At 39.1% G+C, this 17,056-nt stretch overlaps 1 protein-coding gene across 12 annotated transcripts in view; it reads right to left on the bottom strand.

Moving 5' to 3' along the window:
* Positions 1–17,056, bottom strand: part of SIL1 (SIL1 nucleotide exchange factor) — a 356,026-nt gene that overhangs the window by 224,489 nt on the left and 114,481 nt on the right. For all 12 annotated transcript variants that reach the window (XM_007473687.2, XM_056811367.1, XM_056811363.1 and 9 more), the window contains one exon: positions 14,674–14,809. In XM_007473687.2, coding sequence (XP_007473749.1) covers positions 14,674–14,809 — 136 coding nt within the window. The remainder of the gene's footprint in view (positions 1–14,673; positions 14,810–17,056) is intronic.

Here is a 17,056-nt window from a genome sequence, read left to right on the forward strand (position 1 = left end):
TATCAGACTGGCAAAAATGATAAGAAGACAAAATGATTTATGTTGGAGAGAAAGTAGAAAAATGGAGACACTAATACACTGTTAGTAAACCTATGAATTGATCCAACCATTTTGGAGAGCAATTTGGAATTATGATCGGAGTTATAAAAATGCTCTCACTTATGGCTCCTAGTGGCTGCTGGCATGCGGCAGCGGCCACACCCCGGGCGGCGGCTTCGACAGGCCGGCTAAACCTTGTGAGGGTAGCCATCGGGTCAACGTCGACCCCTGGTGAACTAGGGCTTTGCTCACCCAGCATGTGAAGACTGCTTCGGCGGAACAGGCGGAAGAAACCAACAAGAAGGTTCAACGGCTGAGATGGCGATGCAGCAAGGCACTGTGGAGTGCTTAGGGCGTGATGGAGCACAAAAGACAACACAGCCATCCAATGCAGCTGAGGAAGTCTCCAGATGTAACAACTTTTCGTGCCACTGGACCTAGGCTTCCAACGCCAAGAGAGTGGGACTGTCTCTGTGCATTGACGTTTCCACTTAAATCTTCATGCACAGGTGTCTTTGTGCACAAAAACGCACAAAGACAATCGTCATCCTCGGTTCGAGAGACAACCAACATATACACACACACACACACCCTTAGACCCTGCAATACCACTGTTAAGTCTGTTTTCCAAGGTGATCAGGGAAAAAGGAAAAGAAACTATATGTTCTAAAATATAGTAGTTCCTTTGTGGGAAATTGATAGAATAATTACCAACTGGGGAATGGCTAAGCAAGTTATAGCATATAATTGTGATGGAGTACTATTGAACAGTAAGAAATGATAACCTGGTTAATTAAAAAACAAACATAGAAAGACCTACAGGAAATTATGAAACGTGAAATGAACAAAACCGAAAGAACATTATATACAACTACAGAAATAAAATTTGAAGTATAATTTATGAATGTCCACCTCCAGAGAAAGAACTGATAAATATAAACACAAAAGACAGTTTATATGCACTTTTTTTTTTGTCAAATGATGCTTTCTCTAATTTGGGGAGGGCAGAGAGGGATGAAGATACCTGTAAATGTTAATGTAACCAACAAATAAATTAATTTTTTATAAAGAAAAAAATACAAGGCTATTCTGATGTCCTGTGGCTAAACAGCAAGGAGGTTCCTGTGGGGTAGGAAGAAGGAAACCACTGTAGCACTTCCCCATTACCACCTAGGGGACCCCCCCATCCTTCCAGTCACATAGCTTTGCAACCTAGGTGTCATCAATTACTCACTCTTTCACCATTCATACCTAATCAGTTGCCAAGTACTACTTTCCAACATCCCTTGTATATGCCCCCATTTCTGACACAACCACTTCCCTAGTCCAAAGACTAATATAACAGACTGCTGGCTGGTTTCCTTGCCTCAAATCTCTCTTGCTCTAGTCAAACTGATCTTCTTAAAGAGTAGGTCTGATCATGTCATCCCCCTCTCTCATTCAATACACTCCAGTGGTTTCTTTGTGCTTCCAGGATCAAATAATAATCCTTTGTTTGGCTACTAAAACTCTTCATAACATGGTCCCTTCCTACCTTTCCAGTTTTCTTATATTTTATTTCCCATCAAGTACTTTACCATGTAGTGACACTGGCCTCTTTGCTGTTAGTCAAACATAACACTCTATCTCCCAATTCCAAGCATTTTTCCTTGCTGTCTCCATCCCTGGAATGTTCTCTCTCCTTATCTGCACCTCCTAGCTTCCCTGGCACATTTCTGCAAGAAGTCTTTCCTGCTGTGGGGTGGGCCAGCCTCCCAGAGGGCATGGGATCTCGGAGGTGGGATGGTGTCGGCGAAATGATGGATGGGACACAGCTTTTGCATTCAACCCGCAGTACAGGTTCCACAGGATAAACTGCTCCACCTTGACTGAGGCCTGGCTTTATTTTATACCCTCATGATCACACATCTACTTGGCACAGTTTCATTCTCAACATACATGTTTCTGTATAACATAACAACAGACAGGAAGTCTAGGGAGATAGTTAATGAAACATTGTTGCTAAGTGCAGGATCAGAGAGTAGAATCAACATAACCCAGATATAAATTAGGGAATTCAGAGCACAGATTTGCAAGAAGTCTTTATGTCTAGAAAGGAGGGTCCTATCTAAGTGAGTATATAGGAATCCTTGGGTTTAATTTTGTAAGTGGGCTCTCCTGGTAATATCCTAGAGGGACAGAGTGAGACATCTGTATTAATCCTTCAAGCATGTTGCTCTCATCTATTTTCCTGGGGCTAAGTAAGAATAATAATCATAGCAATTCCAATAATAAGGGGATGTTAATAATGAAAGTCACTTAGGGGGGTTTCAGTGGGTGTTTCCATTCTTCTTGGGGGCTGCTTTGCAGTCCCCAGTTTCCACATGGACCATGTCAAACAGCGTGGTCTTTGATGGCTCCTGGCATTTTCCTGATCCCCCTTTATGCTAATGACTTGCCTCTGTTGATCATCTCCATTTTATTATATGTGTGGTATATATGCATATACATACATACCTTGTTTTTGCTTTGTTTTATTTTTAAATAAAAACCCTCATGTTCTATCGATTCTAAGACAGAAGGGCAGTAAAGCTACCCTGAGTCAAACAGCTAGGAAGTGTCTGAGGTTAGATTTGAACCCAGGACCTCCAGTCTACAGGCCTTACTCTCTATCCACTGGGTCACCTAGCTGCCTAAACATATTTTATTTATACAAAATTGTTCATGTTGTTTGCCTCCTCTATTATAATGTGAACCCTTTAAAAGCAAGAATAGTTTTTTGCCTCTCTTTTTATCCCGAGTTTGGCATAATGTTGAAGTAAGGATTTAATAAATGCTTGCTGATTGACAGACTAGAGTCTCTCTATAGGACTACTACATATAGGCTTGAGTGATCCCTTTGAGTAGGTCATGAAAGTTGATTCACATCTCAGAGATTCTTGCCTTTGTGGCTAAATCAGACTTTGGGGTGGAAAGGGTATAGGTAGGCTCAATCTTGAGGAGCTGGCAAAAGATCAAGGCACACAATGTGATTGATGAAGTCAGTATCAATAAAATCAGATTTATAAAAATCCTCTTTGTGGCATCCTCCACATCTGGGCAGTCAAACATCTTTAACAAACAGAAATTCCCTCTGGCCTCCTAGACACTGCCTCAGTCTACAGTTTGAGAACCTAAAAGAAGAAAAAAAAAGCCAAAACAAAACCCCATGGTCACCTACTTAAAACCACAGCTTCACCAGCCACATAGTAGACACTACAGTACCTAAGTTTCATCTCACTTCCTCACTTTGCTGTTGTTCAGTCATTTTCAGTCATGTCTAACTCCCTGTTTGGGGTTTTCTTGGCAAAGATACTGGAGTGGTTTGCCATTTCCTTCTCCAGCTCATTCATACATACACACACACACACACACACACACACACACACACATACACACACACACACACACACATATATATGAGGAAACTGAGGTAAACAGGGTTAAGTGAATTGCCCAGGGGCACATAGCTATTACATATCTGAGGGCTGATCTGAACTCAAGAAGATGACTTTTTATGAACTCAGTCCCAGCTTCTTTTCTACTTCATTATCTACTTCCTCAAACCCAGAAACTCTCTAAAAGAAACCACCAGGCCCTTTTTCACAATTTTTTTTCCTAACGGTTACCTTCTGACTTGGAATCAATACTAAGTTTCAGTTCTAAGACAGAATAGCTATAAAGGCTAGACAATTAAGGTCAAGTGACTGGTCCAGGGTCCTATAGCTAGGAAGTAGCTGAGACAACCTAGGACCTCCCATCTCTAGGCCTGGCTTTCTTTACAATGAACCACATCGCTCCTCCTTTTTTCACAATATTTTTTTAAATCTTCCCTTAAACTTTTAATATTCTCAAGCTTTGGCCCTTTATTTCCCTTCCCTCCCTTATTCATTGAGAAGTTCTTAGAAAGTCATTTACTTTCTGTACTTCATCATCTATTCCCTTATAACCTGGCTTGCAAACCTAATCATTCAACTGAAACTGCCCTCATCAAGTTTATCATCAATTTCTTAACTACCACATCTGATGACCTTCCTCAGTCTTCATGATTCTTTACTCTCTCTCTCTATTGGTGTTTCAATAAAATTGTTTTCCTTTATAAACTTATGTATTTTATTTTATGCATTTAAAAATATTTTGAGAAATCCATAGTCTTCACCAGATTGCCAAAATGATCTATGTCATAAAAAATGTTTTAAATCCTATACTATATTTCTCCTGTGTCTAACCACCAATCCCCACCTTGAGTTCCCTGACTCTTCTGCTTCTCCTCCTATCTAACTCACTAACTAGGTCTAAACACTTTTCTTTGTTGAATTATGAACCCCTTTACTTCAATGAAGATCTCCTACAGGTTATATGAATTAAGTTATAATCTCTAGACAAATGAGTCAAAAACCTAAAATTCAACACAATCTCTCATTGCCAACTGACTATTGCAACTCTATGTGGCAATCATTGGCACATCAAATTCAACAGGACTAAAATGGAGTTCTTAAATCTGAGACTTTTCCAGATGTTCCAATGTCTGTCAAAGACACTACTATCTTGCTAGTCACTCAACTTCACAACTCAGATTCTTCTGTGATTCTTCCATTTTCCTCATTGCAATCATTCCTCTTGTCAATTTTCAAATTATCTATTATATCTATTCCTTTCTCAACAATCACAGTCACTACCATTCTGTTGGGCCTTATCATTTCTCACTATGAATTCGCTAGTTGGTATCTTTGCTTCCGTTCTTTTCCAACTTGCCAATCACTATATCCTGCATAAAAGATATTCTACTCCCAAAGTAGAAATCTGACCAAGTCATTTCACCAAAATCCTATTGGCATTAGGATAAAATAGAAACATCCTGGGATTTAAAGACCTCCACAGTCTATATCCAACCTCTGTTTTTCCAGCCTATTATCTTAATAATCCTCCATATATTCAAAATTCCTTGCCCAAATGAATTAATAAATTGCCTCCAAAACTGACTCAAAGTCCTATGGATTCAAATGCTCACTCACCTTTTTAATTAATTCTCACCACTTCTGTAAAAATCTTCCCTGATCCCCCTGATTGCTAAATTTATCTTCCTCCCTAAATTATCCTGAGTTAATTATCTATGAATATGTTGCATCTGAGAAGTAGAATGTATACACTTGGAGGGCGGGAATTGTTGGTTTTCCTTTTGTATGTCCAGTGTCTTGAATACAGTAAGTCAAGGGCTAATTTTTAAATAAAGTTATATATGTAGGATATCAGAACCATCACCACTGTCTAACAAATTGAATTGAATGCCAGCCTGTTCGTTAAGAGGCTTATTGGTGAATGCCAACAAAGGTCAAAAAAGCAAAAAATTAAAAGGTTGCCATGGGCCTATATGCAGAAGACTCTAATTCTAAGTACTTGAAATTAGTGGAGTTTCTCTAAAATAAATTATGTTTTTTAAACCCATGCAAATTTGCAATGTTCTGACCAGATGGTTAGAGCTCTAGAATTCTTGGATTGCTCACATCAGTTGTTGGTGATTTAGGTTTTGTTTTTGTTTTGTTTTGTTTTATTTTAAATGAACATGTTTCTCCATGGGCTGAATGCTTCTATCTTGCTGGTTCTTTCTACTAAAGTCAATATTTCAGAGATTCTCTCAGTCACTTTGAAATAATATCATTCAATAAGGAAACAGAGGCCTATGCCCATCAATAATTTCCAACAAAAACCAAAAAACCAGAAAGCATTGCTAATCTCCTTTTAGCCAGTATAGTAGCAGCAACAGATATGGCTAAGTGCTATGGAGAAGAGCCCAGTTTTTTGCTACTGCCTAGGTATATAACAAGCAAAGAAAACTGGTTTATTAAAAGGACATGCCTCAAGTAGGTCAAAAGACCAGTTTAAACAAAAAAAAGCAAAAGCAGATTCTGAAGGGTATCTACCACCATGAGACCAATTTATAAACTGAGCTAATGGGGGGGGGGGGGGGGTGAAGAAGTGGGAAGATGGGATAGAATCACCTTCTACCAAAAATCCAGGTGCCCTTTATATCTTTTGGTTCCTTTTGGATCTAGACCCTATGATCTAATAACAGAGACCTTACCTGAAAGGGGAAGTTGATCCAAGAGGGGTCTTTTTTTCCCTCCAAGCAATGAAGTAGAGTGTAAAAAAACCATGGATTTGGAATCAGAAGCCCTCATTTCAAATTCTAGCTCTTTAATTAATACGATCTGTGTCAAGACAAATGACTTGGGCTTTTCCAGACTTCAGCTGTCTAATCTGTAAAATATGGTGCTCAGACTAAATCACATCTGGGCTAAGGTACTTTCTAACCCTAGGGCAGAGGTTCTCAACTTTTTTAAACCACAGAATCCCTTTGACAAGTCAACTGAAGCCAATGAACTGGGGGGGGGGGGGGATGCTATTAAATGAAACAAAACAAAATGTATAGGATTACAAAGAAACTAAAGGATAATTTTTCCCATCTAAATCACAGATACTTTGGAGCCTATCTACAGATATTTAGGGGTTCATGTAATCCAGTTTAAAAATTTCTTTTCTTGGGCTCTAATTTTATGAGATTTTATAGTTCAAGTCCACATATATAACAAAGATATACACAGGGTATGACATCATGTTTTGTTATAGCAAAGAATTGGGAAAAAAACAATTGTCTATTGATTGGCAAAACATTAATGACTAAACAAATTATGAAACATGAATGTAATCAAATATTACTCTAATATAAGAAATAATGAATACAGAAAAGCATGGAAAGATCTACATGAACTGATACAGAGTGACATAAGTATATCCAACAAAAACATCTCCACAAGAACAATATGAATAAACACAAAAATAAAGAAAAACCACACATGCAAAAAAAATTTTTAAGTGAGTTCTGCAAAATTACAAAAGCAAGCTTGAAAGGCTCCAAAGAAAAGATAAACCAAAGGATACCTTCCCACTGTGTACATCCTTCTGCAGAGGAGGGAAGTCCACAATTGGGGTACATTCCACATGTTAAATATTTTCAGAGTGTTGATCAGTTCTACTGCTTTTTTTTCCTTATGACTTTGACTGGAAGGGATAGGGGGAATGATACTAAGGGAAATTTTGACAATGAAGAAGACAAAAGATACTTATTAAAAAAAGAAATGGTGGGATAAGATGGTGATGGAATATTATTGTGCTATAAGGAATGATGAATTACTTGATTTCTATAAGAACTGGAAAGACCTCCATGAACTGATGTGGAGTGAAATAAGCAGAACCAGGAGAACATTATACACAGTAACTAAAATATTGTGGGAAGATCAAATGGAATTGACTTTGCTACTAGCAGCAATGCAATGACCCAGGATAGTCCCAAGGAACTTTTGAGAAAGAATGTTATCCACATCTAGAGAAAGAACTGTGGGAGTAGAAATCCAGAAAAAAACATATGATTTGTTTATATGGATATATGATTTTGGTTTTAAAAGAGTATTACAAAAATGAATAATATGGAATAGGATTTAAGTGATTATATATATATATATATATATATATATATATATGTATATATATATATATATGTATATATATATATATATATATATATATATATAACCCAGTAAAATCACTTGTCAAGTATGGGAGGGGCAAGGGAGACAAGAATCATGTAACCATGGGAAAATTTAAAAATTAAAATTAAAAATATCTAAAAATTAAATAAAAAAGAAATGGAAGGAACCTTAGATATCTACCTAGTCCAAACTCCTCATATAAAAGAGGAATGTAGATGAGAGATTTTGTGATTTGCCCAAGGTCATACAAAATAAGCAAATGAGTGGAAGCATGTAAACTAGGGAACCAAAGAAAGAAGGCATCCTTAATGTTGAAACTGAACTTAGAAGGAATCCTATATAGATGAATATGTGTGTGTGTGTGTGTGTGTGTGTGTGTGTGTGTGTGTGTGTGTATAAAGGTCTGCCCAGATAGGAGGTAGCTGGACCCTCTGAGGAAAAAGGAAGAGCTTAAACTTCAAGAAATGAAAATACAGATCCAAAGGGTGTATTGGAAACAGTAATGGAAAGAGAAGTCAGGAGTGGAGGCTTGGTAGGGTTCTCAGTACCTCTGAAGGGCACAGAGCTACATAGACTTCACATTAACAGCAACAAGATCTAGCTAACATCACACTCTATACACAAAAAACTCAAAATGGACATTCTAAAGACTATTCTAGAAATTAGAAAAGAAGATTGAAATTGAGGTGTTCCTGACCCCAAGTCTCACACTTTAGGTCTTAAAATGCCAGCATCTAAGGAAACTGAAAACAAAGTGAATGCTATGGAATTATAATAACCAAAGTTGGCTCAGGAAGAACTGTAAAATGCCCTTCTTCCCACCCACTCCCTTTCTTTGAAGAGGTAGGAGGACTATGGATAGAGAACAATACTGTCAACTTGGTTGATGTGTTGGTTAGTTGTATTGGGCTTTTTTTAATTCTTTATTTTATTATTATTTATCTCTCTGGTTTTGGGAGAGATTATTTTGGAAAAATGTAAGTAATTTTTTTAATTTAAAGATGTCAATAAAAATTTTTTATAGCAAGAAGTTTGCTGTTTTTCTAGGTCACATATGCAAAACAAGTTGGCAACATCCCAAATAATCAATGAATCAATAAGCATTTAAAAAATACTTACTATGTTCCTGACACCATGTTAACTGTGTCTACACAGGCTCTAACTGTGCCTACCTGCAAGGAGTTTACATCCTAAAGGGATTTGAGAAAACACATACATAAATTGATTCATACAAGATACTTACACAGTAAATAGTACTTACTTACATAGTATTATGCACTACTACTAAACTCTACTACTAGAGCACATAATAGCCTTAGAGGAGAAAGCACCAGAAACTTGAAAGTCTGGAAAAGATCTCCAACAGAAGATAGTGCTAAAGCTGAGGCTTAAAGGAAGGCATGAACTCCAAGAGGTGAGAATTTTAAGTCCAGGCATGGTGAAGAGTTGGTACCAAGGCACAAGAAGGAGGAATGAGAACATTATGTGACGAACATCAAATAGACCAGCATGGCTGGAATATATATGAAGGAGAGATATGTATGAGAAGATTAAAAAAATAAGGGGCCAAGGAGTTAAAGAGTTTTAAATGACAATGGCATTCCTATCTAAAGGTGTCACTAAGGAATCACTAGAGTTTTCTAAGTATGAGGTAAAATGGACAGACATCCTTTAGGAAATTCATATTGGCAGCTACTGTGGAGGATGGATGATCATGTAGAGTGTGTCATGGAAGTTTACCCCCCCCCCCTCCTGAGGAGCTTGATCTGTCCATCAAACATTCCTGACATTGCAGAGTTGTGCCATGTTTTGCGTCGGGCAATGTGTTGTGCATCAATAAAGGTCAAGGCTTTGGGCTTGAAGGGGGGAGAATCAAGAGGGAATCAGGGGAGAATCAAGAAGAGAAGGAAGAAGTCGGGAACAGAGGAGGCAGGTGAGGGGGGAAAGAGGAAAGAGACTGGCAGGGATCACGCGGTCAGGTTACTTAGGAATGATTTTCTACCCTTCCTAATAAACTTTATGAAATATATATCTGGGTAGAAATATTATTCCAATTCTTACAAGAGAAACTTGAAGTTGGGAGTTGAATTAGAAGACAACTACAAAATGGTACAGGCAAGAGAGGATGCAGGCCTGAACTAGGCAAACAGTTCCTAACAAAACTATCCAAAGGTGGAATGCACTGCCTTGGGTGGCAATGTGCATGCCTGACTACTTGCCTGGAATATTGTAGAAGGGATGTTGTTTGGGTAGTTTGGCATAGCTGGCCTCTAAAGTGCCTTCCAATTCTGCCATTCTGAGAAGCAAAAAAATAGGATTTGAATCCACATTTATGGGTTACTGGAATGAAAGCAAGATTAGCAGTGGTTTCTGTATTTAATATCAAGGGAGTCCCCAAACCAGGAACCATCAAGCATATTCCAGAAGGGAAAGAAGGTCAAAGGATCCCACAGGAAACTATCAGGTCCTGGGACAAATTTCATTCGGGGTGCTTCGTCCTACTCGGCACTCCTTGAGAGTTAGCACTAAATAGTTACAGTCTTTGCTATCCAGGACTGTGAATGTCTAACACTGTATCTTCACTAAACACTTTCTGATAGGTGAGACAGTTCCCAAAATAAACCATAAAAATATGGGAAATCGCTTCCAGGAACAAGAAATAGAGAACAAGGCTGCTTACTTGAATGTCAGAAATTGATATGTTGTGTTTCAGAAGTGTCCTGGTGATCCAATAACCAGGAGAATGATGAGAAAAGATTTCTAGGTAAACCAGATACTAGACTGAAAGGTGATATTGCAGATTGTTGGGTATAGTTTTTGAGGTTTAGGGCCTCAGGAAGCATGATGGGGCTCTTCTCCACGAACATAACATGACCACAACCTACCTCTCTTTCTCATATCTCATCTCTTTGCCAGGGAAATCCATTTTCTTATATTCTAGCAGAGTAGAAGCAACTATTTGCTTCAGCACACCCTCAGGCTATTATAAGAGGCTTAGAGATACATGGTTAGATTTAAATTCATAGAAAACAGAACCACTAAGGACCTCAAGAGGTCATCAAGTTGAATCCTTTGCCTTCTGATATTACTCTAGAACTGCCACTTACCTTTTAAAAATCACTAAATAAGACTCCTTTAGTAACAGGTTTACCTGAGTCTCACAACCATTACATTAAAATAGTTTTTCCTAAAATCTAGCCTGAATTTTCCCCCCTTAAATTTAACTCCATTCTTTCATTCTCTCCTTACTAAAAAGAAAGAACAAGTGATGACCACCACACAAGTTTTTATTTCTATGCCACAGGACTCAGCAGAGCCTCATATTTCCTTGAAAGTTGCAGGTCAAAGAGAATGGAAATAAAGACTGCCTAGTCACATGACCATCTCTTGGGACTGATAACTTCTTTCTTTCTCATTTAAAAAATATTTTTCCATGTTTACATGATACATTTTCTTTCCTTCCCCCCTCCCAGAGCCAACAAGCAATTCCACTGGATTATACAAATGTTATCACTTGATATCTAATTCCATAATATTCATTTTTGCAATAGAGTAATCTTTTGAAACAAAACCCCAAATCACTTGCTAAACAAGTGATAAGTCATTTGTTTTTCTTCTACATTTCTATTCCCACAATTCTTTCTCTAGATGTGGATAGTGTTCTTTCTCATAAGTCCCTCGGAATTGTCATGGACCATTGCATTGCTACTAGTATCAAGGTCCATTACATTGGATTTTTCCACAATGTTTTACTTTTTGTGTACAATGTTCTCTTGGTTCTGTTCATTCACTCTGCATCAGTTCATAGAGATTCTCCCAGTTCATATAGAAATTCTCCAGTTCATCATTCCTTACAGCACAATAGTATTCCATCATCATCATCATATACCATGGTTTGTTCAGCCATTCCCCAATCAAGGGGCACCCCCTCATTTTCCAATTTTTTGCCACCACAAAGAATGCAGCTATGAATATTTTTGTAAAACCCTTTTTTTATTATCTCTTTGGAGTACAAACCAAGTAGTAGTTTTGCTGGATCTAAGGGCATGCATTCTTTTAAAGTCCTTTGGGCATAATTCCAAATTGCCTTCCAGAATGGTTGGACCAATTCACAACTCCACCAGCAGTGTATTAGTGTGGGACTGATAATTTCAAAATCAAGTCTAACTGATGATTAAGCAGGTGAATATTTCCGTACTTTCTCTATCAAGCATGGAGTTTGCAGCGGTCTCCTGTGGGATGAGCTATTCTTCTTCATATGAGTCAGTTCCACTTCCCCAGAGAAAAGTGGTTCTGTTGATTGCTGCCAGGCAGATTTCTGAATGTAAAGTTTACAATTACATTTTTTTTTAAAACCCTTACCTTCTATCTTGGAATTAATACTGTGTATTGGTTCCAAGGCAGAAGAGTGGTAAGGGCTAGGCAATGTGGGGTTAAGTGATTTGCCCAGGGTCACACAGCTGGGAAGTGTCTGAGGTCACATTTGAACCTAGGACCTCTCATCTCTAGAGCTAGCTCTCAATCCACTGAGCTACCCAGCTGCCCCTACAATTACATTTTGATTTGAGGGGTGGGGGGCACATATAAGAAGTTAGAATTTACTGCAAATTTATGTCCCCAAAGAACCTCACAGATTGTAAACCACCTCAAATATGCTTTTGCTCAAAAGGACCTTTCTTTATTAACATACTTCTGTCCATCAACGAATAAGACTCTCCCAAGACGACACAGGTACTGACTGAGAATGTCCCAAGCCCCTGTACTCTCCAGCTTCCTCCAGCATCTCTCCTTTCCTAATTAGAATTAAAGAACTCTTCATGATGGGGACACAGTAAGCAAAGATACCACCAGAAAAAAATAGGAAAAGGAGTACATAAAATGAAAATTGCTTCACCTTGGTTCTCTGAGTTTCATATTTCAGTTTCTGCCTTCTGATGATTCTTACAAAAAGAGAGGCCTATAGCCTACTAGACAGCTGTAAAGAAAACCATCAATAGGAAAAGTTCTTCAGAACTGATTAACTGATTAGAAGCTGGAAGATATGAGTTTAGGGTGGAGGTGGTACAAAGCTCCAGACTCAATTTAAAATGGGGTTTGGATCAACTTTCTATGAGACTGAGGAAAATAGATTTGCCCCAGATGTCAGAGTTGGTCTGTTAAAGGGGCACAACAAGGCTGTTTCTTATTTCTCTATTAAGAAAGGCCACTTCTTTCCTGAGGTGCACAGAAGAGACATTCATATCTATTTCTTCAAGGTATTCATCTCTTTGGACAAAACATGACCCCCTGTTATTTGCAGGGTACATCACATAGAATCATGCTGATATCCAACTATGATCCAGGAGTTACTGTCATTTGTCTCCTGCCCCCACCTGAAAATCAGCACTGGAAAAAGTCAGAGAAGCCCCAGGATCCAATATGTTAGCTCCTGAAACATTACCTCAACTAGTATTAGCTCTGTCCCCAATTGCCTGGTCTTGTTGCTTCATCATTCCTCTATCATAACAATCACCTGTGGGCTCAGCATGAGCTACATTCTTATAAATGTAGCAAGAAAGCAAAGCAAACGCATATGACTGCTACTGCATAGACTGACGGGCAGCTAGGATGCAATGATGGACTACTGACACTATAGTATTTCCATCATCAGAGTTTTCTATGAAACCTTTCTCCAGTTGAGGGAAAGAGTCCACAATGTTCACTGAGGATTATAACAGCATATCAACCATGGGGGAGAAAAGAAGAGAAGAAGGATCCTCCTGCAATATTCCCAAATGCCTCTTACTATCTTCATAATATAATTACCATGAGTGAAAACTGTTCCTACATATAGTGTTCCTCATTCCCTGCTCTCCAAGAGTATCCAAAGGGGAACTAAGGACTAAGAGGAAAATGAAATGAGCATCAATTAGTAATATTTAATAGATTCTCTTCTACTACTACAAGTGCAGTGAGGAGGAGCTCAAAGCATCCACATTTCACACATCACACACACAAAAGCATATTTACAGGATGAACATGGCCCCTTTTATACCACAGAAAAGTCACCTCCTAATCCAACAGGGTCCAGTAGAACACTCTCTCTATCCAATGGATAATAGTAAGGTAGCAGACTGGATCCACAATCCTATCCCAGAAATGGCAACTGAATTTTCCCAACTATTCACAGTAAATTGGAAGTAGAGAGAAACAATTCTTTCTCCCTGGGTAAATATTCTACCGAACGGGAAAAAAAAAGACAAAGTCCAAGGAGATTCCTCCCCAAAAAATTGAGTTGACCTAGGAGGTTGCTTACCCCTAAGTGCACAGGATAATTCCTTGACCCATTTCCTAAGGTCCTTTGCCCACTCTTGAAAATTAAAGACAACCCGAGTGCTGCTTCCCTCCCCCTGGATCCACAATCCTGTTAGAAGGTAATAAAAGCCAGACAAGATAGAAGGAGAGTTGAGCTTTTCTGTTTCAGCCTCACTACGTGATTTTCTCTGGACCCTGGGCAGGCCAGATTGAGGTTTGAAGCTTCTACTGTAGGGGATGCTTCCCATCTAAAAACAATGTCCAGTTCAAAGGTAGAAGCTGCCTTTTCACCTGGAACATTGGCACAGGTCCCTTTAACCAAAGAGCAATCCTGCCCTGCACCAATGCTCAGGACTCTCTAGTGAACAATATTTCGGCAGCAAAGAGCTGAACAGCAGAGACCAAAATAGCATTTGCCAAGTGAGGCACATGTCCCTGCCTCTCTTGTGCTTCAGAACTGCAAGGAAAGAAAGTTTTCAATCACTTGTTCAGAAAGCACAGCCACCCACCACTTGCCTGCCGGGGCACTTAAACACTGGAATTTCTATTCTGCTGGATAATGAACCTCTCCTCATGCACCCCCCAACCCTGGGCATACGCCTCACTCACAGCATTGTTCCCCTCCTGCAGGCCAAAGAGAGACTGTTCCTTTTCAAAACTAGATTCTCTCAAGATCAAAAAGAATATGCAGGCTCAATTCAAAGTGTATTTTTAGGATTTTTGTCAAATCTCTCTCCCAGACAGGAAGGGCCTGGCCTGGAATTAAGCCCATTACCTGGCTGAAGGGTCTGCCATTGGTTTGTGGGATAAAATACATCTAGGTCTTCATTGTCAAGTTCTTCCTCTGTTGATGTCTCTTTCTTTTTTTCCTGAACACTGCTCTTCTCTGGATTGGACAGTGAGAACTGATTCTGTATTAAAAAAAAAATGCAATTTGTGACCCACTATGAATGGATGGCAGAGAGAATGTGACTTCCATTACACCACGTTTTTCAAGTCAGAGATTAAACATGTCAAGGATGGTGAGAGGGAATATGGTTAAATGGCTAAGATGCAACATGAATTCAAAAGCCTAGTACCTTAAGTAATCCATATGGCCATAAATGGCATATCTAGGACAAAACAAATATGTTTGTTCAAAAGAAACTTCACCTTCCAGTCTTCTCAAGCCTTACACTCCCCCTGCCCACGTGTTCTTTGATAAGATGACACTGGGCCCTGGTTGTTCCATCAATAAAACACTGATCTCTCAGCTCTGGGTATTTTCTCTGGCTATGCCCTATGCCTGGAATACTCCATTCTCATTTCTGTAAAGTTTCAACTAAAATTTCACCTTCTCCCAAGACTTTCCCAATCCTTAATTCTAGTCCCTTCTTCCTCTCGTTTCCCATTTATCATATATAATATATATAGTACATATTTTTATATATGTATATTGTTTGCACATATTTTCTCCCCATTAGGTTGTGAGCTCTTTGAAGGCAAGGACTATCTTTTGCCTTGGTATCCTCAGTGCTTAGCATGAGGCCTGGCACGTAGTAGGTACTTAATAAATTTACTGACTATAAGGAGAGTGGGAGAACAATCACACTGAAAGGGAAAAAACTTGCAGGATAAAATCAGCTTTGTGACACCTTATTCTCTCTCTGAGAAAGTTAGGAAGGATAAGTGAGAAAAGGTGTGTAGCATTTTTTGAGTTTGAGGCAAAGATTTGAAAAAAGTACAAAATACTATCAATTTTAGCTCCTTTCAAGTTTCCTTCCATGAAACCTTCTTCCTGTCTTAATTCTAGGCTTGAAGCAAAGGGATCTGAAAGACACTGGGCACAGTGATTTTCAATTCAAACCCAGTGAAGCAAGGTATCATGGATGGACTCACATGCATATCCATAAGTTAATTGACTCTAAGGAAAAAAAAAAAGCTCTCCTCAAACAGAAGTAGCTCAAATTTACTCCTCCATGAAGTACTACTCATGGTACTTGGGACACAGAATTGGACCTGACATTCTAAGACCTGGAATCCAATCCCAGCTCTATCACCTACTACACTCAGAATAACTTGGCTGAGCCACTTTGCCTCTCAGTCTCATGTACTGACAGAGGAAAGAAGGAAAGGTGGCACAAAAAGATCCACCTCTAAGGTCTCTTCCAATTCTCAAACCATGACCCTGTGATCATAATGTATCAGTATAACAGACTAGTGCTGGAGCCAGGAGGCATTGGTACAGCTTCCAGCTCAGTCACAAACTAGCTGCAAGCCTTAGGAAATGAACCTTTCTATGACTTTCTCCTCCTCTGTAACACAGGGCTACAATCTGTATTAAATACTTCACTTGTCATGATATTCTGATAAGATAATGTAACTAAAGATGCTTTGTAAATAACCTAGTACTAAATAAGCAAATTAGAAGAACTCAGGAAAAGTACCTGCCAGATCTATGAATAAGGGAAAAAGAGTTCATAACCAAATAAGGCACAGAGAACAGACTTCAGGGTAAACATGGCTGCAGTGTAGATGCAGGACTCTATCTCTCCTGATCACCTACCAGTATAGATTACCTCAAAAAGCCAAAAACAAACAAACAAACAAACAAACAAATTCACATGAACGAAGGGACTCCACTGTAGGGCACAGTATTAGAGGTATGTGGGATTTGGGCATTTCCACACTATAAGGGGGTGAAATAGCTTCCACCAAAATGAGAACTGATCAACCTACCCCCTCCCCCATGGAATCAGTGCACTAGAATCATTGGGAGAGCAAGGGGCACCTCTACATCCTTGGCAGCAGACTAAGACCACCAAAGACTTACCCCTGAGAACAGCTAGACCTGAGACCATAGCAGGCTGAAGAGCTCAGATCTTGGGTGCTTGAAGATTGTGCAGAGAAGGGCAGCAAACAGTAGAAGCTGCAGCGACTAGAGAGGCGGCCTCAGGTAAAAACCATGCTCCTTAGCTCCATACATATAGAATCTACCCTCCTCACTCAGACTTCTGACTGAAAAGGGAAGGGGAAACCACCATAGTGATGCCAAGCAATACCCAGGAAAAACAACTTCCCAACACCACGAAGAACAAGAAGAAGGCATTGCCCTTAGATAATTTTTATGGAGGAAAAATCCAAACTACAGAAGAAATAACAGAGAAGGACATACAAAT

Source organism: Monodelphis domestica, chromosome 1 (genome assembly GCF_027887165.1).
Source record: "Monodelphis domestica isolate mMonDom1 chromosome 1, mMonDom1.pri, whole genome shotgun sequence".
NCBI classification, from domain to species: domain Eukaryota; kingdom Metazoa; phylum Chordata; class Mammalia; order Didelphimorphia; family Didelphidae; genus Monodelphis; species Monodelphis domestica.